Genomic DNA, 27,500 nt, shown 5'->3' with positions numbered 1-27,500 from the left:
GAAGTGTTAGTGGATGATAGGCGTCTTAAGCTTCCTGGACCCGCCTCCTGCTTCTGTACAAGACTCATGGGTCTAAGTTTGGTACACGCTCTCTGAAGGTTAGTAACCCCTGCGCTGGGGGCTAGGTGGCGGGCGCGTGGTGGCTGGGCCTAGGGGCTAGGTGGCGGGCACGTGGTGGCTGGGCCTAGGGGCTAGGTGGTAGGCACGTGGTGGCTGGGCCTAGGGGCTAGGTGGCGGGCACGTGGTGGCTGGGCCTAGGGGCTAGGTGGCAGGCACGTGGTGGCTGGGCCTAGGGGCTAGGTGGTAGGCACGTGGTGGCTGGGCCTAGGGGCTAGGTGGCGGGCACGTGGTGGCTGGGCCTAGGGGCTAGATGGTAGGCACGTGGAGGCAGGGCCTAGGGGCTAGGTGGTAGGCACGTGGAGGCTGGGCCTAGGGGCTAGGTGGTAGGCACGTGGTGGCTGGGCCTAGGGGCTAGGTGGCAGGCACGTGGTGGCTGGGCCTAGGGGCTAGGTGGTAGGCACGTGGTGGCTGGGCCTAGGGGCTAGGTGGCAGGCACGTGGTGGCTGGGCCTAGGGGCTAGGTGGTAGGCACGTGGCGGCTGGGCCTAGGGGCTAGGTGGCAGGCACGTGGTGGCTGGGCCTAGGGGCTAGGTGGCAGGCACGTGGTGGCTGGGACTAGGGGCTAGGTGGCGGGCACGTGGAGGCTGGGCCTAGGGGCTAGGTGGTAGGCACGTGGAGGCTGGGCCTAGGGGCTAGGTGGTAGGCACGTGGTGGCTGGGCCTTGGGGCTAGGTGGCAGGCACGTGGTGGCTGGGCCTAGGTGGTAGGCACGGGGTGGCTGGGCCTAGGGGCTAGGTGGCAGGCACGTGGCGGCTGGGCCTAGCGGCTAGGTGGCGGGCACGTGGTGGCTGGGCCTAGGGGCTAGGTGGCAGGCACGTGGTGGCTGGGCCTAGGGGCTAGGTGGCAGGCACGTGGTGGCTGGGCCTAGGGGCTAGGTGGCGGGCACGTGGCGGCAGGGCCTAGGGGCTAGGTGGCGGGCACGTGGCGGCTGGGCCTAGGGGCTAGGTGGCGGGCACGTGGCGGCTGGGCCTAGGGGCTAGGTGGCGGGCACGTGGCGGCAGGGCCTAGGGGCTAGGTGGCGGGCACGTGGCGGCTGGGCCTAGGGGCTAGGTGGCGGGCACGTGGCGGCAGGGCCTAGGGGCTAGGTGGTAGGCACGTGGCGGCTGGGCCTAGGGGCTAGGAGGCAGGCACGTGGCGGCTGGGCCTAGGGGCTAGGTGTCGGGCACGTGGCGGCTGGGCCTAGGGGCTAGGAGGCAGGCACGTGGCGGCTGGGCCTAGGGGCTAGGTGGCAGGCACGTGGCGGCTGGGCCTAGGGGCTTGGGGCTAGGAGAGAGAAGTTGGACGCCGCCAGAGAAGGTGGAGACAACATTTGAACAGATGGAGTGAGAAAGTTGGCCGGTGGCTGTCTGGGAGGTGGGTGAGTCGCGTGTGGCGATGGGGTGGGCGGTAGTGGTGGCCGTGGGCGGTAGTGGTGGGCGGTAGGGGTGGTCGTGGGCGGTAGGGGTGGTCGTGGGCGGTAGGGGTGGGCGTGGGCAGTAGGGGTGGCCGTGGGCGGTAGTGGTGGGCGTGGGCGGTAGTGGGCAGGAGTAGGGGGAAGGGCGTGTGTCAGAGTGTGCTGTTAGGCTTGTGGGCACCAAGAAATAGATTTAGTAATATACGTTGTTGTTGTTGTTGTTATAGATTCAGCTACTCGAAACAAGTTCCAAGTAGCACGGGCTATGGTGAGCCCGCAGTGGACTTACCTGGCACAAGAGCGGTGCAGTGTGTAATATACGTCCGTGAAGTATTGGGTTATACTGCCGTTGAGAGCCACCTCGTCCGCTCCCTCTCACCTGTACACTGCTCCCACAGTCGACTGATTGATGAAGATTAAGCTACCCAAAAGGTGGCACGGGCATGAATAGCCCGTAAGTGGTGGCCCTTTTGAGCCATTACCAGTATCAATAGATTCTGGAGATCTGTGGAGGTGCAACTGCACCCTGCGTGACGGGAGATGTCTCCCGTCGTCCCACAGTCAGTGTCTGTGTCCTTATATCTCCGGGGATCGATTGATTGGTAAAGATTAAGTCAGCCAAGAGGTGGGACGGGCATAACAGGCGGTAAGTGGAGGCTCTCTGGAGCCATGACCAGTAGCAGTAGCTGATACTGGAGATGTGTGGCTGGATGAGGTCTTCATGGTCGCTCACAGTTCATGGCCCGCACCACCTGGGTCGCCAGGTTGCAGGTCAGTGTACAAGGCCAAGCTTTATACCGCAACACCTCGCTAGTTTGGTACCATCACCAGCGTCGTCCTTTTCCAGCAATGGCAGTTGTCCGTCTAGGAATTTGTGGTAGAATTCTGGATGGCGGTATTGTTTCTTCAGTATTGTGAGGTCAGTGTAGGAGTTCATGGTACTGACGTGGACATACATGGGGTGCGGGTATTTGTTCTGGCTGATTATCTTGCTACATTTGTGGCCAATTTTCGTCTGATGTGTTGCCAATGAACTCGCTGGGCGTAATAAAGATAACATTGCAAGTATTTTTGTCTTCGTCCTCGTCGTCGGTCGCAAGGTCATTCTCGGTGAGGTCGGTGGTGGCTCTGGAGAGCCTCCTGGGGTTACGGTGGTCCATCGTCGTCTTCGGATGTGATGTCTTCGTTGGCAGGACTGCGGTTGTGGGGCCAGTTGTGGGGTCAGACGCCGGGCCGGCAGCGGCTGGAGGAGCTGGGAGGTCACCGTCGGTAGTTCATTTGCGGTGAGCAGCCGGTTGACGGTGTGTGGACATTTAGGTTGACGTCGTTGTCCACCAATATGTTGGCGAGGTGTAGAAGTACTGGTAGCAGGGGTGTTGTTGGTGGTAACCGCAGACTTGGTTGGTGGTAGCGAGGGCTGCGGAAGTGAGGGACCAGGAGGTGGTGAGGTACCAGCAGCTTCCCCAGGTGTGTTCTCGGGCACGGCCGGGAAAGCAGACGTAGGCAAGTTGGCTGGCTGAGGTGAGGCAGTGTTTGTCGTCATCTTCTTTATTTCCTCCTCCCGGTGGAAACAGTCATGTGAAACTGCAGTGTGCGGGGCCATTGTAGAGTAGGCAGCTGCGGTGAGAGGATGTGTAGGCCGTGCAGTGGTGCTCCCGGGCGCAGATACTGCATTGGATAGTGACACCCATCACGGAACCAACCAATGGAACTGGATAGACATTTCAGTTAACGAAACATAAGAATATAGGAAATCGCAAAGGCCCATGGCCCACAGGAGGCGGCTCCTGATACTGTCCACCCAAACTCTGTCACATAGATGTCTAGCCATCGGCTGAGACACTCCCGCGATGCATCTCTATCACTACCTATTTTGTTCCATAAAGCAGCAACTCTGATGTGCTTATAAATTATAGCTTAATAAAAACTAACTAATTTTTTTTGCCCACACACACACACACACACACACAGGAAGCAGCTCCGTAACAGCTGTCTAACACCCAGGTACCTATTTACTGCTAGGTAACAGGGGCATCCAGGGTGAAAGAAACTTTGCCTATTTGTTTCTGCCTGGTCCGGGAATCGAACCCAGGCCACAGAATTACGAGGCCTGCGCGCTATCCGCTCAGCTACCAGACCCCTGTGTGTCTGTGTGTGTGTTCTTAGACCCGTACACTGCTGACATCATCCTGTGTGTGTTTGTGTGTGTGTGTGTGTGTGTGTGTGTGTGTGTGTGTGTGTGTGTGTGTGTGTGTGTGTGTGTGTGTGTGTGTGTGTGTGTGTGTGTGTGTGTGTGTATTTACTATTTGTGTCTCCAGAATCGAGCTATTACCTTTTGGATTCCGCCTTCTAACCAATCTATTTTTCCTCTAATATATCTACATGTATTTCTTTCTAATACACACACACACACACACACACACACACACACACACACACACACACACACACACACACACACACACACACACACACACACACACACACACATTGAGCTCAAGCTCAAACCCCCACAAACACAATTAGGTGAGTACACAGCCTCAGGAATCAGCCCGTAGCAGCTGTCTAACTTCCAGGTATCTATTTGCTGCTAGGTGAACAGGTGCATCAGAGTGGAAGAAACTCTGGCCTATGAATAAGCTCGCCTTAACTGAGAAGTGATCCCGTGTGCGAACTTCTGGCAGGTTATACAGGATCATTTCACTCACTTTATATATAAAGTGAATGAAATGATCACGTCTAGTATGTAGTGTGAATGGCTGGGCACCACGACACACACTGAGATGTTGGGTATTTATCTAGCCACTGAGTACCTTAAGCTCAGTGGTGGAGGAGTGATAATTTGTGACTGTAAACGTGCTCTGCAGTCCCTAAATAACCCATCACAATTACTGTATGAAGTAGCTTGTAATATTATATGGTATGTCATTTTTGCTAATGCTAATTACTTTTGTATAAAATTTGTGTGGATCCCATCGCATAACGGAATTGGAAAGCATGACTTTGTATGCAGGCGATGAGTCACAATAACGTGGCTGAAGTATGTTGACCAGACCACACACTAAAAATTGAAGGGACGACGACGTTTCGGTCCGTCCTGGACCATTCTCAAGTCGATTGTCGATCACAATCGACTTGAGAATGGTCCAGGACGGACCGAAACGTCGTCGTCCCTTCAATTTCTAGTGTGTGGTCTGGTCAACATGACTTTGTAGATTGATCAGCCAATGAGGCTGCATGAAAGAAAACATGGATTATGACTGGACTATCTAATGCAATTATAAGAAACATACAAATTAAAGAAATTTATTCAGATTTAGAAGAACTAAGAAATGCCCAGAGACCTGAAAGCGGCAATATTAAAAGTTATGACAACTTTTGTAATAATAGGTATTTGTATGGTCAGCACAGTAACCGGACCAGGCAATGTGATGAAGTCATTGTGATAGTTCGCCTTGGCTATAGGCACATCTGGCAGGTTAGTGAGGCTGAGCCACTACCAGAATATTCAGATTGTAAACTCTGTTTACAATCTGAATATTCAATATTCAGATTGTAAACAATATTTACATTATTTACAATAGTTTAGACCTATTGTCTAGTGTATGAGCCTCAGTCCTGTGTGACAGTGAATACACCTATTATCCTCACTCTAATAAGACCTAATTTAATTAATGAGATTAGGCAAAACTGTAAAAATAATTGTGTCAATAAAGATGGTAATTAATACCTGCTACAGTCTCAAGAGACAGTGAGAGTGTAAATCGTTCTCTTTCCTCCCCCCCCCCACGGAGGTAGGAGGAGGTGGAGGGGCGGGAGAGGGGGGGGGGGGAGGGGGGAGCGTATTTATCAAGTGAAGGCACCAAGCCGGGAAGACTTTTTGTTGTTGCTGTTGGTTTAAGATTCAGCTACTGGGAACGAAATGTTGCAAGTAGCACCGGCTATGGTGAGCCCGTAGTGGACTTACCTGGCACAGCAGCGGGGCAAGTAGCACCGGCTATGGTGAGCCCGTAGTGGACATACCTGGCACAGAAGCGGGGCAAGTAGCACGGACTATGGTGAGCCCGTAGTGGACTTACCTGGCACAGGAGCGGGGCAAGTAGCACGGACTATGGTGAGCCCGTAGTGGACTTACCTGGCACAGGAACGGAGCAAGTAGCACGGACTATGGTGAGCCCGTAGTGGACTTACCTGGCACAGGAACGGAGCAAGTAGCACGGGTTATGGTGAGCCCGTAGTGGACTTACCTGGCACAGGAGCGGGGCTGAAAAAGCCCGGGAAGATTATTTTCCAGCTTCTGGGCATATAAGAGTCGAGGATGGGGGTGGTGGGGGGGAGGGTAGAGAGGGGGATGACAAGAGAGGGGGTGATGGTGGAGGGTGATGAGTGCGGTGACTGCTCCTTGCCACAACCTCACCATATTGTCTCTTACCTTCCAGACCACCGTCGAGGCGTGTCCCAGGTGTGTGTGTGGAGAGACGCAGGTGCTGCTACACAGGTAGGTGTCCAGTGCTCCCTGGGTGTGTACACGCTCCCACCTGTACCCTCACTCACACCTCTCAACTGTGGAGCCACACTCCATCACATCTCCGCACGCACAACTCTTACACCTCTACTCTGATGTGTGTGTGTGTGTGTGTGTGTGTGTGTGTGTGTGTGTGTGTGTGCGTGCGTGTGTGTGTGTGTGTGTGTGTGTGTGTGTGTGTGTGTGTGTGTGTGTGTGTGCGTGTGTGTGTGTGTGTGTGTGTGTGTGTGTGTGTGTGTGTGTGTGTGCGTGCGTGCGTGCGTGTGTGTGTGTGTGTGTGTGTGTGTGTGTGTGTGTGTGTGTGTGTGTGTGTGTGTGTGTGCGTGTGTGTGTGTGTATTCACCTAGTTGTGCTTGCGGGGGTTGAGATCTGCTCTTTCGGCCCGCCTCTCAGCTGTCAATCAACTGTTACTAACTACTATTTTTTCCACACCCCCCCCCCCCAGGAAGCAGCTTCGTAACAGCTATCTAACTCCCAGGTACCTATTTACTGCTAGCTAACAGGGGCATCAGGGTGAAAGAAACTTTTCCCGTTTGTTTCTGCCTGATCCGGGAATCAACCCAGGGCTACAGGATTACGAGTCCTGCACGCTGTCCGCTGTCCCTTACATACGCCGCTGATGTTATTCTTTTTTGTGTGCTTCAGGAGACAGGTTTGGTGTGATATCAACTCCTAGATCTTTCTCTCTGTCCGTTTCATGAAGGACTTCATCTCCTATTCTGTATCCTGTGTCTGGCTTCCTGTTTCCACTGCCTATTTTCATTACCTTACATTTACTCGGGTCGAACTTTAGTAGCCATTTGTTGGACCATTCATTCAGTTTGTCTAGGTCATCTTGTAGCCTCATACTATCTTCCTCTGTTTAAATCATTTTCATAATTTTTGCATCATTAGCAAACAATGAAAGGAACGATTCTATACGCTCTGGGAGATTATTTACATATATCAGAAACAGTATAGGTCCAAGGACTGACCCATGCGGGGCTCCACTGGCGACACCTCGCCAATCTGAGACCTCACCCCTCACACTGACTGACTGTCTTCTGTTGCTTAGGTACTCCCTTATCCAACGGAGTACCTTCCCTTTCACTCCAGCTTTTTCACTAGCCTCTTGTATGGTACTGTATCAAAGGCTTTCTGGCAATCCAAAAATATGCAGTCTGTCCACCCCTCTCTTTCTTGCCTGATTTTTGTTGCCTGGTCGTAGAATTGAATTAGCCCTGTGAGGCAGGACTTGCCTTCCCTAAACCCATGTTGATGCTGTGTTACAAAGTTCTTTCGCTCCATATGTTTCACTAACTTTTTCGCACAATCTTCTCCATCAGCTTGCATGGTATGCAGGTTAGGGGACACTGGCCTGTAGTTCAGTGCCTCCTGTCTATTCCCCTTCTTGTATATCGGGACTATATTAGCCGTCTTCCAAATTGTTGGCAATGCTCCTGTTACCAGTGATTTGTTGTACACCATGGAGAGTGGCAGGCACAGAGCTTCTGTTCCTTCCTTTAGTATCCATGGTGAGATTCCATCCTGGCCTATAGTCTTTTCATGTCCAATTCTAGCAGAAGGTTCCCCCCCCCCCCTGGTAATCACAAACTCCTCTAGTGGTGTCTGGTTTGATATTCCCTCTCTTATCTCTGGAATTTCTCCTTGCTCTAAGGTGAAGACCTCCTGGAATTTCGTATTGAGTTCTTCACACACTTCCTTGTCGTTTGTTGTGAATCTGTCTGCCACTATCCTTAATTTCATTACCGGTTCCTTTACTGTTGTTTTTCTCGTGATGTGACTGTGCAGCAATTTAGGCTGAGTCTGCCTTGCTTGTTATGTCATTTTCATATTGTCACCCTGCTTCCCTTCTTACCCTGACATACTCATTCCTGGCACTGTGGTATCTTTCTCTGTTCTCTATTGTCCTGTTATTTCAATAGTTTCTTTTACTTAGTTTCTCTGCTATTTTACATCTCTGATTAAACCATGGGTTTCTTGTCTCCATTTCTTTTTTTTCTTTTTGGACTGGGACAAACTTGTCTGCTGCGTCCTTACACTTCTGCATGATGTAGTCCATCATGTCTTGGGCCGTCTTTCCTCTGAGCCCTGTTTCCCATGCTATATCTGTTAGAAATTTTCTTATCTCCTCAGAGTTTCCCTTCTGGAATGCCAGCCATTTGTTTTCTGGGCCTTTCCTTGAGTACCTTAATCCTACTTCGACCAGGTACTCAAACATCAGTACACTGTGATCACTCATTTCCACTGGGGCTTCGAAACCAATTTCACTGATGTGGGAGTCGTTCAGAGTAAATACTAGGTCAAATCTCGCTGGTTCATCGTTGCCTCTCATTCTTGTGGCATCCCTAACATGCTAACTTAAAACGTTTCTTGTCGCCACTTCCAACAGTTTAGCTCCCCCATGTTTCCTCACCTCTATGAGGTTCTTTGTTTTCCCAGTCTATCCTTCCATGATTGAAGTCCCTCATGATGACCAGATGGGGTAAATTTCTACAGGCGGTAGCAGCTGTTCTCTCAATTATATTATTAATCGCCATGTTGTTTCTGTCATACTCTTGACTGGGTCTTCTGTCATTTGGTGGAGGGTTATATATTACTGCTGCTGCTACTCTTGGTCCTCACATTGTCATGGTGCTTATTATGGAGAATCTGAACTGCTCGCAGCCTGGAATAATAATTTCCTCGTAACTCTATTCCTTTCTCTTCAGGGTATGGGGGTGAGGGGGGGGGGCCAAGACAACACCCCGAGACCACTAATACACGGGAACCCCACAAAACAGTCACACCTCCCACAAAAGTGTATCATCTTTAACAAAAGAGTGTCACCCGCCACAAAAGTGTCCCCTCCCCCACAATAGTGTCACCCGCCACAATAGTGTCCCCTCCCCCACAATAGTGTCACCCCCCACAATAGTGTCACCCGCCACAATAGTGTCCCCTCCCCCACAATAGTGTCTCCCCCACAATAGTGTCCCCCCCACAATAGTGTCCCCCCCACAATAGTGTCACCCCCCACAAGAGTATCTCCCCCCCCCCACAAAAGTCTCTCACCTGCCACAGCAGTGAGAGAGGGGTTGAGAGGCCGGCCTCTCCCCATCATGGAGACCATGACAGGTCTTGACAAGACAACACTCTGAGAACACTACAATATATTCCAGTAATGGTGAGTATAGCGTGATGTATCTGGCTACCGCAGCGGCGCCCTCCTATGTCATATGATCACGCTCCAGTTACTCTCAATATATAATGTGAAATTTGAACACTTACCTGAAATTTTGTAATGGGGTGGTGGTGGTGGTGGGTGTTGTTGTGGTTGTGGTGGTGGTTGTGGTGAAGAGTGAGGAGGAGAGGATGGTGGGTAACCAGCGTATTAGTGGTTGAGATGCAAGTCTGGCCCTGACCATGCCCTCAGACCTTGGCAACGCCCCTAGGAGAGCGTCAGGGTGTAGCTCAAAACTTTCCATAATAAGCCCAAGTGTGGGTTTATATCCAACGTTATTATGTGAGTAACAAGACATTACCGTTACTTATTCACACGGAATGTTCTACGCCAGTTTGTGTTATCATATGAGTATCTTTACTCCTCTAACAATGTGTAAATTATATTCTCACATCAGCCAATGACAAGAAGATTGGCCTACACCGTGAACCCGGGTGTGAGAGCCTCACCAGAGGTCTCACCACAGGTCCGGAGATTAGCGTTATTACCCTTCCCACACGAGAGGACATTAGACATGCACGTGTGTCACAGTGGAGGAGCCACGTGAGACTTCCCACAGTGGAACGGGAACGTCATTGACATTCGCGCCTGACTGCTGGCGTGGCCGACCTCACCACCGTGGCCGACCTCACCACCGTGGCCGCCCTCACCACAGTGGCCGCCCTCACCACCGTGGCTGCTCCGTGACCACGGTGCTGAATATATACTCCCCCCCCCCACCGTGTTTGGGGGGGGGGGGGAGTATATATTCAGCACCATTTACCACCCGTTTATACCTCAGCGTTCTTAGAAAAGAACACAGTGACCTGCAACATATTTTTGTCGACAAGTTTAGAAGTGGTTATACACACACACTCCGATTGGCGTGAAGTCACCAGTGGAGTCCCACAGGGCTCTGTACTCGGTGCTATCTTGTTTCTGATATATGTAAATGATTTCCCGGAGGGTATAGATTCATTTCTCTCAATGTTTGCGGACGATGCCAAAATTATGAGAAGGATTAAGACAGAGAGGACTGTTTGAGGCTTCAAGAAGACCTAGACAAACTGCAGGAATGGTCGAACAAGTGGTTGTTAGAGTTTAACCCAACCAAATGTAATATAATGAAGATAGGTGTAGGGAGCAGGAGGCCAAATACAAGGTAGCATCTGGGAGAGGAAATTCTTCAGGAGTCAGAGAAAGAAAAAGACTTGGGACTTGATATCACGCCAGACCTGTCTCCTGCAGCACATATCAAGAGGATAACATCAGCGGCATATGCCAGGCTGGCCAACATACGAACGGCATTCAGAAATTTGTGTAAAGAATCATTCAGAACTTTGTATACCACATATGTCAGGCCAATCCTGGAGTATGCAGCCCCAGCATGGAGTCCATATCTAGTCAAGGAAAAGACTAAACTGGAAAAGGTTCAAAGATTTGCCACCAGACTAGTACCCGAGCTGAGAGGTATGAGCTACAAGGAGAGACTACGGGAATTAAACCTCACTTCGCTGGAAGACAGAAGAGTTAGGGGGGACATGATCACCACATTCATGATTCTCAAGGGAATTGATAGGGTAGATAAAGACAGGCTATTTAACACAAGGGGAACACGCACTAGGGGACACAGGTGGAAACTGAGCGCCCAAATGAGCCACAGAGATATTAGAAAGAACTTTTTTAGTGTCAGAGTGGTTGACAAATGGAATGCATTAGGAAGTGATGTGGTGGAGGCTGACTCCATACACAGTTTCAAGTGTAGATATGATAGAGCCCAATAGGCTCAGGAATCTGTACACCTGTTGATTGACGGTTGAGAGGCGGGACCAAAGAGCCAGAGCTCAACCCCCGAAAGCACAACTAGGTGAGTACACACACACACACACACACGCACACACACACAGGCGGGATCGGCGGGATCCAAGAGTCAATGCTCGATCCTGCAGACACAACTAGGTGAGTACACACACACACACACACACACACACACACACACACACACACACACACACACACACACACACACACACACACACACACACACACACACACACACACACAATAACAACAAGGTTATAGGTCAGTTGTGAGTGGTAGTCCCAGGCACCAAGAGACGGGTTATGTGGTCACTTTCCTGGTACTCTTAAGAGCTCTCAGCTCTAACACCATTTTAGGCTCCATATTACAAACGTCCTGAAAACCTCCCTCAAATACTTCACGTACTTGTAGAGCACTCTAGAGTACTCTAGAGCACTCTAGAGCACTGTAGAGCACTGTAGAGCGCTCTAGAGCACTGTAGAGCACTGTAGAGCACTGTAGAGCACTGTGGACTGGTGCTAGTTGCACTATACCCTCCCTCGTGCCCTCGTATACACTCTCATGTCTACTTGTTTCCTTCCTACTTCTGATCTGTGGTTTAGTTTATGCTTTAATTTTGAGCTTTTTGTCTCTGGGCCGTGTTGGTGTTCCCTGGGGCTCCTTCACCTTACTCGCTCCCTGGGGCTCCTTCACCTTACTCGCTCTGGGCCGTGTTGGTGTTCCCTGGGGCTCCTTCACCTTACTCGCTCTGGGCCGTGTTGGTGTTCCCTGGGGCTCCTTCACCTTACTCGCTCCCTGGGGCTCCTTCACCTTACTCGCTCCCTGGGGCTCCTTCACCTTACTCGCTCCCTGGGGCTCCTTCACCTTACTCGCTCCCTGGGGCTCCTTCACCTTACTCGCTCCCTGGGGCTCCTTCACCTTACTCGCTCTGGGCCGTGTTGGTGTTCCCTGGGGCTCCTTCACCTTACTCGCTCTGGGCCGTGTTGGTGTTCCCTGGGGCTCCTTCACCTTACTCGCTCCCTGGGGCTCCTTCACCTTACTCGCTCTGGGCCGTGTTGGTGTTCCCTGGGGCTCCTTCACCTTACTCGCTCTGGGCCGTGTTGGTGTTCCCTGGGGCTCCTTCACCTTACTCGCTCTGGGCCGTGTTGGTGTTCCCTGGGGCTCCTTCACCTTACTCGCTCTGGGCCGTGTTGGTGTTCCCTGGGGCTCCTTCACCTTACTCGCTCTGGGCCGTGTTGGTGTTCCCTGGGGCTCCTTCACCTTCCTCGCTCTGGGCCGTGTTGGTGTTCCCTGGGGCTCCTTCACCTTACTCGCTCCCTGGGGCTCCTTCACCTTACTCGCTCCCTGGGGCTCCTTCACCTTACTCGCTCCCTGGGGCTCCTTCACCTTACTCGCTCCCTGGGGCTCCTTCACCTTACTCGCTCCCTGGGGCTCCTTCACCTTACTCGCTCCCTGGGGCTCCTTCACCTTACTCGCTCCCTGGGGCTCCTTCACCTTACTCGCTCCCTGGGGCTCCTTCACCTTACTCGCTCCCTGGGGCTCCTTCACCTTACTCGCTCCCTGGGGCTCCTTCACCTTACTCGCTCCCTGGGGCTCCTTCACCTTACTCGCTCCCTGGGGCTCCTTCACCTTACTCGCTCCCTGGGGCTCCTTCACCTTACTCGCTCCCTGGGGCTCCTTCACCTTACTCGCTCCCTGGGGCTCCTTCACCTTACTCGCTCCCTGGGGCTCCTTCACCTTACTCGCTCCCTGGGGCTCCTTCACCTTACTCGCTCCCTGGGGCTCCTTCACCTTACTCGCTCCCTGGGGCTCCTTCACCTTACTCGCTCCCTGGGGCTCCTTCACCTTACTCGCTCCCTGGGGCTCCTTCACCTTACTCGCTCCCTGGGGCTCCTTCACCTTACTCGCTCCCTGGGGCTCCTTCACCTTACTCGCTCCCTGGGGCTCCTTCACCTTACTCGCTCCCTGGGGCTCCTTCACCTTACTCGCTCCCTGGGGCTCCTTCACCTTACTCGCTCCCTGGGGCTCCTTCACCTTACTCGCTCCCTGGGGCTCCTTCACCTTACTCGCTCTGTTCCCTGGGGCTCCTTCACCTTACTCGCTCTGGGCCGTATTGGTGTTCCCTGGGGCTCCTTCACCTTACTCGCTCTGGGCCGTGTTGGTGTTCCCTGGGGCTCCTTCACCTTACTCGCTCTGGGCCGTGTTGGTGTTCCCTGGGGCTCCTTCACCTTACTCGCTCTGGGCCGTATTGGTGTTCCCTGGGGCTCCTTCACCTTACTCGCTCTGGGCCGTGTTGGTGTTCCCTGGGGCTCCTTCACCTTACTCGCTCTGGGCCGTATTGGGGTGATGTTCCCTGGGGCTCCTTCACCTTACTCGCTCAGGGCCGTGTTGGGGTGGTGTTCCCTGGGGCTCCTTCACCTTACTCGCTCTGTGTGTCATTGTCTTGACACCACTTACTCTTGACACCACTTACTCTTGACACCAGTTACTCTTGACACTAGTTACTCTTGACACCACTTACTCTTGACACTAGTTACTCTTGACACCACTTACTCTTGACACCACTTACTCTTGACACTAGTTACTCTTGACACCACTTACTCTTGACACCACTTACTCTTGACACTAGTTACTCTTGACACCACTTATTCTTGACACCACTTACTCTTGACACTAGTTACTCTTGACATTAGTTACTCTTGACATTAGTTACTCTTGACACCACCTACTCTCGACACTAGTTACTCTTGACACCAGTTACTCTTGACACTAGTTACTCTCGACACCACTTACTCTTGACACCACTTACTCTTGACACTAGTTACTCTTGACATTAGTTACTCTTGACATTAGTTACTCTTGACACCACCTACTCTCGACACTAGTTACTCTTGACACCAGTTACTCTTGACACTAGTTACTCTCGACACCACTTACTCTTGACACCACTTACTCTTGACACCACTTACTCTCGACACCACTTACTCTTGACACCACTTACTCTTGACACCACTTACTCTTGACACCACTTACTCTTGACACCACTTACTCTTGACACCACTTACTCTTGACACCACTTACTCTTGACACTAGTTACTCCTGACACCACTTACTCTTGACACTAGTTACTCTTGACACCACTTACTCTTGACACTAGTTACTCTCGACACCACTTACTCTTGACACCACTTACTCTTGACACCACTTACTCTTGACACCAGTTACTCTTGACACCGCTTACTCTTGACACCAGTTACTCTTGACACTAGTTACTCCTGACACCACTTACTCTTGACACCACTTACTCTTGACACCGCTTACTCTCGACACCACTTACTCTTGACACTAGTTACTCTTGACACTAGTTACTCCTGACACCACTTACTCTTGACACTAGTTACTCTTGACACTAGTTACTCCTGACACCACTTACTCTTGACACCAGTTACTCTTGACACTAGTTACTCCTGACACCACTTACTCTTGACACCACTTACTCTCGACACTAGTTACTCCTGACACCACTTACTCTTGACACCACTTACTCTTGACACCACTTACTCTTGACACCACTTACTCTCGACACTAGTTACTCCTGACACCACTTACTCTTGACACCACTTACTCTTGACACCAGTTACTCTTGACACTAGTTACTCCTGACACCACTTACTCTTGACACCACTTACTCTTGATACCACTTACTCTCGACACTAGTTACTCCTGACACCACTTACTCTTGACACCACTTACTCTTGACACCACTTACTCTCGACACTAGTTACTCCTGACACCACTTACTCTCGACACCACTTACTCTTGACACCAGTTACTCTTGACACTAGTTACTCCTGACACCACTTACTCTTGACACTAGTTACTCTTGACACCACTTACTCTTGACACTAGTTACTCTTGACATTAGTTACTCTTGACACCACTTACTCTTGACACTAGTTACTCTTGACACCACTTACTCTTGACACCACTTACTCTTGACACTAGTTACTCTTGACACTAGTTACTCTTGACACTAGTTACTCTTGACACTAGTTACTCTTGACACCACTTACTCTTGACACCACTTACTCTTGACACTAGTTACTCTTGACACTAGTTACTCTTGACACTAGTTACTCTTGACACTAGTTACTCTTGACACCACTTTCTCTTGACACTAGTTACTCTTGACATTAGTTACTCTTGACACCACTTACTCTTGACACTAGTTACTCCTGACACCACTTACTCTTGACACCACTTACTCTTGACACCAGTTACTCTTGACACCACTTACTCTTGACACCAGTTACTCTTGACACTAGTTACTCTTGACACCACTTACTCTTGACACCAGTTACTCTTGACACTAGTTACTCTTGACACCACTTACTCTTGACACTAGTTACTCCTGACACCACTTACTCTTGACACCACTTACTCTTGACACCAGTTACTCTTGACACCACTTACTCTTGACACTAGTTACTCTTGACACTAGTTACTCTTGACACCACTTACTCTTGACACCAGTTACTCTTGACACTAGTTACTCTTGACACCACTTACTCTTGACACTAGTTACTCTTGACACCACTTACTCTTGACACTAGTTACTCTTGACATTAGTTACTCTTGACACCACTTACTCTTGACACTAGTTACTCCTGACACCACTTACTCTTGACACTAGTTACTCTTGACACCACTTACTCTTGACACTAGTTACTCTTGACACCACTTATTCTTGACACCACTTACTCTTGACACTAGTTACTCTTGACATTAGTTACTCTTGACATTAGTTACTCTTGACACCACTTACTCTCGACACTAGTTACTCCTGACACCACTTACTCTTGACACTAGTTACTCTTGACACCACTTACTCTCGACACTAGTTACTCCTGACACCACTTACTCTTGACACCACTTACTCTCGACACTAGTTACTCCTGACACCACTTACTCTTGACACTAGTTACTCTTGACACCACTTACTCTTGACACTAGTTACTCTTGACACCACTTACTCTTGACACCACTTACTCTCGACACTAGTTACTCTTGACACCACTTACTCTTGACACCACTTACTCTTGACACTAGTTACTCTTGACACCACTTACTCTCGACACTAGTTACTCCTGACACCACTTACTCTTGACACTAGTTACTCTTGACACCACTTACTCTTGACACTAGTTACTCTTGACACCACTTACTCTTGACACTAGTTACTCTTGACACCACTTACTCAAGGTTGTCCTACCCATCGTATTTATTGTAATATTGTTGTAATCATCTGGTGGTGGTGCCAGCATACCACTAAAAGTATGCTGGTCTTCTTTCTCCCTCCACTCAAGACACTGATTAAAGAACAAGTCTTGCTTCGACAAGAAGCAAAGTACAATGTCAAATTGATGCTTTAGTCAGAGAGCGCTCACTTTCCCAGATTATTTACACTGACGGATCCTTGCATCAGTCCCATGGTGCAGCTGGAAGTGCAGTTGTTGTGACAGGGAGAGATGGTTCCTTCTCCCATGAGTGTGGAGCGCGTCTCAGTAACTGGGCCTCCACTCTTCAAACAGAATTGGTTGCCATAATCCTTGCACTCGAGCGCGTATATGAATCCAAAGTTGACACGCTAATTGTAAGTGACTCCTTGTCATCCTTGACTGCCCTCAGCTCCCCAAGGCATAACTGTGACGTGCTTATCTCTGAGGCTAGACACAGATATAATGAAATAATCAATGATGGAGTCAGAGTTTGTCTCCTGTGGATTCCTTCCCATATTGGTCTCCGAATACATGACAGAACTGATGAGTTGGCCAAGACTTTTGCTCGTAAAGCGGGAATTTATTACCATCTTGGACTGCCTTTGAGCAGCCTGAGGGCGGCAATATCCCAGGAACATCAACTAAATTTCGGAGACTTGAGGTAAAGTGAAATTCACACCAGTTACTCCATCTATCATCATTCTATTATGCAGGAAGAACCGCACGTCTATGGGTCATCCAATAATGTTAGCAGACTTCTAGATGTTACCACTGCTAGGCTTAGGCTCGGCTACAAGTACCTCTGGCAGTTTGTAACATCTGCTGATGTAGATTTGACTAAATGTAAACTCTGTCAGCAGAACTATTCGCATACTTTGCGTCATTATATAATGGAATGTGAAAAAATTGCGGAATTTAGAGATAACACCATCAATGGTGTCCAGGAAATATGTAAGTACTTCATTCATAATGATGTGCTGCCCGAAATCTTAGCGAAGTATCCAAACTTTGCTTACTGTAGGTAATGCATGCACATGACTGTAAAGCTGCCGCCCAGTTGGGTGGGTGTGGAGCACATGACTGTAAAGCTGCCGCCCAGTTGGGTGGGTGTGGAGCACATGACTGTAAAGCTGCCGCCCAGTTGGGTGGGTGTGGAGCACATGACTGTAAAGCTGCCGCCCAGTTGGGTGGGTGTGGAGCACATGACTGTAAAGCTGCCGCCCAGTTGGGTGGGTGTGGAGCACATGACTGTAAAACTGCCGCCCAGTTGGGTGGGTGTGGAGCACATGACTGTAAAGCTGCCGCCCAGTTGGGTGGGTGTGGAGCACATGACTGTAAAGCTGCCGCCCAGTTGGGTGGGTGTGGAGCACATGACTGTAAAGCTGCCGCCCAGTTGGGTGGGTGTGGAGCACATGACTGTAAAGCTGCCGCCCAGGTGGGTGGGTGTGGAGCACATGACTGTAAAACTGCCGCCCAGTTGGGTGGGTGTGAAGCACATGACTGTAAAGCTGCCGCCCAGTTGGGTGGGTGTGGAGCACATGACTGTAAAGCTGCCGCCCAGTTGGGTGGGTGTGGAGCACATGACTGTAAAGCTGCCGCCCAGTTGGGTGGGTGTGGAGCACATGACTGTAAAACTGCCGCCCAGTTGGGTGGGTGTGGAGCACATGACTGTAAACCTGCCGCCCAGTTGGGTGGGTGTGGAGCACATGACTGTAAAACTGCCGCCCAGTTGGGTGGGTGTGGAGCACATGACTGTAAAACTGCCGCCCAGTTGGGTGGGTGTGGAGCACATGACTAAAGCTGCCGCCCAGTTGGTTGGGTGTGGAGCACATGACTGTAAAGCTGCCGCCCAGTTGGGTGGGTGTGGAGCACATGACTGTAAAGCTGCCGCCCAGTTGGGTGGCTGTGGAGCACATGACTGTAAAGCTGCCGCCCAGTTGGGTGGGTGTGGAGCACATGACTGTAAGGCTGCTGCCCAGTTGGGTGGGTGTGGAGCACATGACTGTAAAGCTGCCGCCCAGTTGGGTGGGTGTGGAGCACATGACTGTAAAGCTGCCGCCCAGTTGGGTGGGTGTGGAGCACATGACTGTAAAGGTGCCGCCCAGTTGGGTGGGTGTGGAGCACATGACTGTAAAGCTGCCGCCCAGTTGGGTGGGTGTGGAGCACATGACTGTAAAGCTGCCGCCCAGTTGGGTGGGTGTGGAGCACATGACTGTAAAGGTGCCGCCCAGTTGGGTGGGTGTGGAGCACATGACTGTAAAGCTGCCGCCCAGTTGGGTGGGTGTGGAGCACATGACTGTAAAGCTGCCGCCCAGTTGGGTGGGTGTGGAGCACATGACTGTAAAGCTGCCGCCCAGTTGGGTGGGTGTGGAGCACATGACTGTAAAGCTGCCGCCCAGTTGGGTGGGTGTGGAGCACATGACTGTAAAGCTGCCGCCCAGTTGGGTGGGTGTGGAGCACATGACTGTAAAGCTGCCGCCCAGTTGGGTGGGTGTGGAGCAAGACTAGTAACTGTGTGACTCACCATAGATGTAAAGTGCCTTGTATAGTGACTGTTGTGAGCCTCTTGTTGAATCACTTGTGATACAAAAGATTATTGATGTGTGTATTTGTGTGGGTGATTAGATATGTATGTGTATGTATATATGTAAACGTATATATATATATATATATATATATATATATATATATATATATATATATATATATATATATATATATATATATATATATATATATATATATATATATATATACGCTGGCCACTGCTGGCCACTGCTGGCCACCGCTGGCCACCGCTGGCCACTGCTGGCCACCGCTGGCCACCGCTGGCCACCGCTGGCTCTTCATGATCGACTGTCAGAGTGTCAGGCGAGTTGTGATGACCAAGGGAAGGGAAGGGAATTGTCAGGGGAGAAAGCACCAAGCCATTACGACTTATAGCACAGGGAAGGGGTCAGGATAAGGATTAGGGATGGGAGGGGGGTGAAGGCACGGTGCCCAACCACTTGGACGGTCGGGGATTAAACGCCGACCTGCATAAAGCAAGACCGTCGCTCTACCGTCCAGCCCAAGTGTGATGACCAAGCTTGCACAACGTTCTGATGCATAAACTTATTAAAGATCTTCCAACTAATAATGAAGACAGTCATTTGTTATGCTGATGATATATGTTTACAGGCTGCCTCCGAGCCTCGAATGCAAGTTCTGCTCGACGCTTTTGCTACTAGAGCTGAGGAATGTGGCCTCCTTATCTCTGTACAGAAAACTCGTGCCCTCATTCCATGTGGTATTCCACCAGCCAATTATCATATAGATGGGCGAGCACTTGAGAACTGCGAGTCTTACAGATACCTTGGTGTCCCCTTTAACGACCATGGGTACCTTTCTTCTCTCAAGAGGAGACTTTGGGAGAGATTAAAGCCCTTGCGGGTCCTTGTTGGTGTCAATCATGGACTTAACGTGAGACTTGCTAGAATGTTTTATATATCATTTATACGCTCTTGATTGACTACAATGCTCTACATCTCACACTGTATACAGACAAAGAGTTGAAATCTCTTGAAACCTTGCAAAATGAAGCTATGCGTCTCATCCTTGGGGCTCCAAAGTCCACGAGAATAGTTAATATGAGAGCAGAGTTAAAATTACCTACCATAAGTGAGAGAATTTTGTCTATTAGCACAGTTTTCGGCGTGAAGGCATTGAGTAGATCTAGACAACACATGAAGTTTCAAGCTAAACTTTCTAATATGCTGCACTCACCTGAGGTCTATAGAAGAAGAACGAAATCTGATTATGTATTTTGGTTCTACACGGTAGCCAACTCCATCAAAATATTAAATATGTACCCAACTCAACTAATGATTAATCAACCAATTACTCCATGTGATAACTGGGATCTATCAGTTGATTTTGTAAATGCGTCCAAGAAAGATAGTGTGCACTCTACATTATTAAAACAGATAACACTGAAAAGCATCACTGAGAGTACTCAGAGTATGGGTAACGATGTGTATCAGTGCTATACCGACGGCTCTGTAGAAGAAGGTGGACGATGTACCGGATGTGCATGTAATATATTTAAACAATCTTCTTTTGTACATACAGCAATGAAGCGCGTCAATGACTGGACAAGTACAACTCAAACCGAACTTGCAGGCATATACCTTGCTACTGAGTTTCTAAAAGACAAAGACAGTGGACTTATATACTGTGACTCGCAGAGTGCACTCCTGGCACTGAATGCACATAGTAGTGACACCCAGAAAATAGTCAGTGATATTCGAATGAATGTTTTAGCTGCTAAAGAAAACAGATTTGAAATTAAATTCCTATGGATACCATCACATGTTGGCATCTCAAGGCATGACACTGTTGATATGCTTGCAAAGACAGCCTGTAGAAAACCAGTGGTAGAAATTGATATGGGTGTTTCATTAGCAGTGACAAAGAGAATACTTAAACAAATATCTAATGAAGATCTCACCGACCTAACAAATTCACAAAGACCTGAAAGTTGTAGCATTAAATATTATGATAGATATCGTGAGGAGACATTCACATATGGGACTAATAGAACAAGAACTCGGCTATGTGATGTTATAGTGGCCAGAATACGCCTGGGATATAGACGTATCTGGCAGCTTTCTCAAAACCCAAATGTCGAGTACACAATGTGTCAACTTTGTGAAAGAGAAAACATGCACTCTCTTGAACATTATATTGTAGAATGTCCCATACTGACTGACTTTCGCCCTCCTGGGCTAAGGTATGCTGAACTCTGTAATTACTATGTGAGTACTGGAACACTTGATGATATATTGGACTTGTACCCAAGATTAACCATGTAATGTATCAATTATACAATATATGTATGTGATGTAACTATATAACCTGAGCTTGTAAAAGCACCTTAATCACCTTCAGTGATTAAGTGCTTAATTGCACACTAGTTTCTCTTATCAGCTATCTCACCCTGTCAGAGTAAATGAGACAAATGAATGTGAATGCATATGTGTGTGTATATATGTATGTATATATATATATATGTATATGTACGTATATGTGTGTGTGTATGGGTATAAAGTATATATGGAAGCTGATCAGAATTACATTTCACCTTTGTAAATGCACATTAATGACACTATGTAAAAGACACATCGAACACTTTATGTAGGGCAGACGTAAATCTGCGTATCTATGTATTTACGTATGTAGTTTAGCTTAGCATTTTAAAAGCACCGAATCACCTTCTGTGGTCGATTGTTCAATAAACCCCTGAACTATATGTTTAACAGAGCTCTAACCCTGTCCACCGAGGACAGAAGACAATGTATATATGCTGGTTAGCATTGTAAATGTGTGGCCACGTCTGTGGTAGAAAATAATAATTAAAAAAACCGGGTGTCATCCTTCACAAACCCCGCCAACACTTGTCACTGGTACTGGCCTGCCTCTCTGAGCCTCGCCCTCCTCCCCGCCAACACTTGTCACTGGTACTGACCTGCCTCTCTGAGCCTCGCCCTCCTCCCCGCCAACACTTGTCACTGGTACTGACCTGCCTCTCTGAGCCTCGCCCTCCTCCCCGCCAACACTTGTCACTGGTACTGACCTGCCTCTCTGAGCCTCGCCCTCCTCCCCGCCAACACTTTCCCAGTCAACTTGACTGTGATTACAGTGTGTCATAACTAGCGACGTTACTGTGTATGCTGGTTTACCAGGTCTTGGAGGGTAGTTATGCGGCGCGGGTCATGTTGTAGTGGTGTTGCGTGAGTGGCTCTCCTGGCAGTGTAGATCACGGCCAACACTCTCTCTCTCCTGATACAATTATTCCCATGGCGTGGTCCACAGTGCTGCTGCATCTTAAACAATTATCTCATGGGTGTTGTATGTGTGGTGGTGGAGTGTGGTGGTAGGTGTTGTGTGGTGTAGTGATTGTGTTACTGGTGTGGTGAACTGGTGGGTGTGATGTGGTTAGTATGGTGTAGTTAGTTGTGACTGTTGAGGCTGTTGAGTGTTGACAGTGTGTTGTGGAGGCTGTCACTTGGGCCCGTCACTCCAGTGTGTGGGAGTGAGGCGCTCACTAGTACTCCTGCCCACACCACACTACCACAACCAGTACATCACACTACCACAACCAGTACATCACACTACCACAACCAGTACACCACACTACCACAACCAGTACACCACACTACCACAACCAGTACACCACACTACCACAACCAGTACACCACACTACCACAACCAGTACACCACACTACCACAACCAGTACACCACACTACCACAACCAGTACACCACACTACCACAACCAGTACACTACACTACCACAACCAGTACACCACACTACCACAACCAGTACACGTGGGAGAGGTATATACACACACAATAATTCTTAAAAGGTCTTTTTTATTTGTCAATACCGCAAAAGAACGCAAAATTTACCTGAATTTACCCGAGGGCCACTATGACCCTAGTGGCCTCGACGACGACAGCAAGCTAGCGGCTTGTCAAAGGACCCTCACTCTGCCCTGACGAGAATGTTAATTACAAAAATATTCCCAACAAGGTCGACATTCCCCCACGTCCTCCCATCTCCCCCTCCCACGGAATTCTCCCCCCCCCCCGCCAGCAGACAGCCCGCGGGGGTCTGAGGACGACCTTCCTCACTGCTGGCAAGGTCGTCGCCACGGGCGGCCGCCGCCCACGCCCACAACACTGACTCGGTGAAACCCACCCGCGGGCATCTCTTATGGGCCACCTGCAACCTAGGTTATCACATAAGGGTTATCACAAAGAGGTTATCACAAAGAGGTTATCACAAACAGGTGATCATACTCAGCTGTAAGTGCCGACACAACAGTAAACAAGTACAAACAATAAGGTGAGGAGTAAGGAGTAAAAGTAGGAGACATGAGTCAGTAACCAATACATACAAAGATTAGTCAGGTGTCGCGGGCAGAGTGGTAATGTGATCTTACTCTCACTCTCATGGTGGGCAGTGATAATGTGATCTTGCTCTCACTCTCATGGTGGGCAGTGATAATGAGATCTTGCTCTCACTCTCATGGTGGGCAGTGATAATGTGATCTTGCTCTCACTCTCATGGTGGGCAGTGATAATGTGATCTTACTCTCACTCTCATGGTGGGCAGTGATAATGTGATCTTGCTCTCACTCTCATGGTGGGCAGTGATAATGTGATCTTACTCTCACTCTCATGGTGGGCAGAGTGTTAATGTGATCTTACTCTCACTCTCATGGTGGGCAGTGATAATGTGATCTTACTCTCACTCTCATGGTGGGCAGTGATAATGTGATCTTACTCTCACTCTCATGGTGGGCAGTGATAATGTGATCTTGCTCTCACTCTCATGGTGGGCAGTGATAATGTGATCTTACTCTCACTCTCATGGTGGGCAGTGATAATGTGATCTTACTCTCACTCTCATGGTGGGCAGTGATAATGTGATCTTACTCTCACTCTCATGGTGGGCAGTGATAATGTGATCTTACTCTCACTCTCATGGTGGGCAGTGTTAATGTGATCTTACTCTCACTCTCATGGTGGGCAGTGATAATGTGATCTTACTCTCACTCTCATGGTGGGCAGAGTGTTAATGTGATCTTACTCTCACTCTCATGGTGGGCAGTGATAATGTGATCTTACTCTCACTCTCATGGTGGGCAGTGATAATGTGATCTTACTCTCACTCTCATGGTGGGCAGTGATAATGTGATCTTGCTCTCACTCTCATGGTGGGCAGTGATAATGTGATCTTACTCTCACTCTCATGGTGGGCAGAGTGTTAATGTGATCTTACTCTCACTCTCATGGTGGGCAGTGATAATGTGATCTTGCTCTCACTCTCATGGTGGGCAGTGATAATGTGATCTTACTCTCACTCTCATGGTGGGCAGAGTGTTAATGTGATCTTACTCTCACTCTCATGGTGGGCAGAGTGGTAATGTCATCTTACTCTCACTCTCATGGTGGGCAGTGTTAATGTGATCTTGCTCTCACTCTCATGGTGGGCAGTGATAATGTGATCTTACTCTCACTCTCATAGTGGGCAGTGATAATGTGATCTTGCTCTCACTCTCATGGTGGGCAGTGATAATGTGATCTTGCTCTCACTCTCATGGTGGGCAGTGATAATGTGATCTTACTCTCACTCTCATGGTGGGCAGAGTGGTAATGTGATCTTACTCTCACTCTCATGGTGGGCAGAGTGTTAATGTGATCTTACTCTCACTCTCATGGTGGGCAGAGTGTTAATGTGATCTTACTCTCACTCTCATGGTGGGCAGAGTGTTAATGTGATCTTACTCTCACTCTCATGGTGGGCAGAGTGTTAATGTGATCTTACTCTCACTCTCATGGTGGGCAGTGATAATGTGATCTTGCTCTCACTCTCATGGTGGGCAGTGATAATGTGATCTTGCTCTCACTCTCATGTTGGGCAGTGATAATGTGATCTTGCTCTCACTCTCATGTTGGGCAGTGATAATGTGATCTTGCTCTCACTCTCATGGTGGGCAGTGATAATGAGATCTTACTCTCACTCTCATGGTGGGCAGAGTGGTAATGTGATCTTGCTCTCACTCTCATGGTAGGCAGAGTGACAATGTGATCTTGCTCTCACTCTCATGGTGGGCAGTGATAATGAGAATATACATTATAGAGTGAATATAGCGTAAATAACGGAACTATTCACTCTACCTACCACAAGAGTGAGAGCAAGACCGGAAGACGAAGATACCAATGAAACAAACACACCATACAGATAACAGGGCCCGGTGTATGCAACTCTCTCCCTCATGTATGAAACAATTGCACTCTGGCCTTATATAAAAGTAAACCCAAAAGTACCTAATTTCCTGCTCATAGTTTCCTACCTTGTGCCTCAACCTCCCACAGTACCTCGTACTACCTTGTGCCTCAACCTCCCACAGTACCTCGTACTACCTTGTGCCTCAACCTCCCACAGTACCTCGTACTACCTTGTGCCTCAACCTCCCACAGTACCTCGTACTACCCACTTCTCCAATATTAGTACTTAAGACATGTATCTTCACCTGTCTAGTCAATACAATACATTTATGTTGTAGTTATGATGTTGAAATCAGAGGTTGTTACAATGTACCAATTAATACACGTATATGTTAGGTTAAGGACCTGCCTGAGACGCTGGGTGTTAGTTGACCAGACCACACACTAAAAGTTGAAGGGACGACGACGTTTCGGTCCGTCCTGGAGACTTATTCGTCGTCGTCCCTTCAACTTTTAGTGTGTGGTCTGGTCAACATACTTCAGCCACGTTATTGTGACTCATCGCCTGCGCTGTACTCACCTAGTTGTACTCACCTAGTTGTGCTTGCGGGGGTTAAGCTCTGGCTTTTTGGTCCCGCCTCTCAACTGTCAATCAACAGGTGTACAGGTTCCTGAGCCTATTGGGCTCTATTGGGCTGTGTGTTCGTGCCTGTTCAACACTGTAACAACACCAGTCTTATGTACTCTCACAAACCTCTTGTGTCTTCTTCTCTATAAATAAATCAATAAATACATAAATAAATCAAATATGACGTCCGCTCACATTAGGCGTCACATTCGTTCACGGGATCAACCAATCCGTTATGAATGTAACGGATTATTAGGAGTAAACGAACCATAATATTGACGTTTGGTAAGCAATGGTTTCCATGGAATGGGTGGATTCGAACGACTCATTCAGGCACAACAGTTGCAATTATTACGGAGTGTGTGAGGAGGGAGTGTACCCGGGTGTCGGGAGACACACACCCGGGGCTGCTAACTCTGGTATACACACCACACAGAACTATACACCGTGGCCTTGGTGTGGCTCCACACCTGGCCCCCCCAGGCTCCACACCTGGCCCCCAGGCTCCACACCTGGCCCCCAGGCTCCACACCTGGCCTCCAGGCTCCACACCTGGCCCCCAGGCTCCACACCTGGCCCCCAGGCTCCACACCTGGCCTCCAGGCTCCACACCTGGCCCCCAGGATCCACACCTGGCCCCCAGGCTCCACACCTGGCCTCCAGGCTCCACACCTGGCCCCCAGGCTCCACACCTGCCCCCCAGGCTCCACACCTGGCCCCCAGGCTCCACACCTGGCCCCCCAGGCTCCACACCTGGCCCCCAGGCTCCACACCTCGGGCTGGTCAAGGGTGTACTCTCACACTACCACCACAACACCACCACCACACCACCACCACCACCACAACACCACCACCACACCACCACCACCACCACCACACCACCACCACCACCACACCACCACACTACCACCAGTACACCACCACACCACCACCACCACACTACCACCACCACTACCACACCACCACCACCACCACACCAACACCACCACCACACAACCACACTACCACCAGTACACCACCACACCACCACCACCACACTACCACCACCACTACCACACCACCACCACCACCACAACACTACCACCAGTCAGTGATATTCGAATGAATGTTTTAGCTGCCAAAGAAAACAGATTTGAGATTAAATTCCTATGGATACCATAACATGTTGGCATCTCAAGGCATGACACTGTTGATATGCTTGCAAAGACAGCCTGTAGAAAACCAGTGGTAGAAATTGATATGGGTGTTTCATTAGCAGTGACAAAGAGAATATTTAAACAAATATCTAATGAAAATCTCACCGACCTAACAAATTCACAAAGACCTGAAAGTTGTAGCATTAAATATTATGATAGATATCGTGAGGAGACATTCACATATGGGACTAATAGAACAAGAACCCGGCAATGTGATGTTATAGTGGCCAGAATACGCCAGACGTATCTGGCAGCTTTCTCAAAACCCAAATGTCGAGTACACAATGTGTCAACTTTGTGAAAGAGAAAACATGCACTCTTTTGAACATTATATTGTAGAATGTCCCATACTGACTGACTTTCGCCCTCCTGGGCTAAGGTATGCTGAACCCTGTAATTACTATATGAGTACTGGAACACTTGATGATATATTGGACTTGTATCCAAGATTGACCATGTAATATATCAATCATACAATGTATATATATGATGTAACTATATAACCTGAGCTTGTAAAAGCACCTTAATCACCTTCAGTGATTAAGTGCTTAATTGCACACT

The 27,500-nt window shown here is 49.2% G+C and overlaps 2 protein-coding genes across 3 annotated transcripts in view; one reads left to right on the top strand and one right to left on the bottom strand.

The window, feature by feature from the left end:
• Positions 1-27,500, top strand: part of LOC123755758 (uncharacterized) — a 157,555-nt gene that overhangs the window by 61,248 nt on the left and 68,807 nt on the right. For both annotated transcript variants that reach the window (XM_069300031.1, XM_069300030.1), the window contains exon 2: positions 5,951-6,009. The gene's annotated coding sequence lies outside the window, so the exon portion shown is untranslated. The remainder of the gene's footprint in view (positions 1-5,950; positions 6,010-27,500) is intronic.
• The window catches only part of LOC123751834 (putative uncharacterized protein ENSP00000383309), a 23,107-nt gene continuing 7,269 nt past the window's right edge, over positions 11,663-27,500 (bottom strand). Inside the window, exon 2 of the mRNA XM_069300357.1 lies at positions 11,663-13,137. Coding sequence (XP_069156458.1) covers positions 11,663-13,137 — 1,475 coding nt within the window. The remainder of the gene's footprint in view (positions 13,138-27,500) is intronic.

Source organism: Procambarus clarkii, chromosome 43, assembly GCF_040958095.1.
Source record: "Procambarus clarkii isolate CNS0578487 chromosome 43, FALCON_Pclarkii_2.0, whole genome shotgun sequence".
Lineage (NCBI taxonomy): Eukaryota > Metazoa > Arthropoda > Malacostraca > Decapoda > Cambaridae > Procambarus > Procambarus clarkii.
Note: the sequence above shows the minus strand (reverse complement) of the source record. Positions and strands in the feature narration are given on the sequence as shown.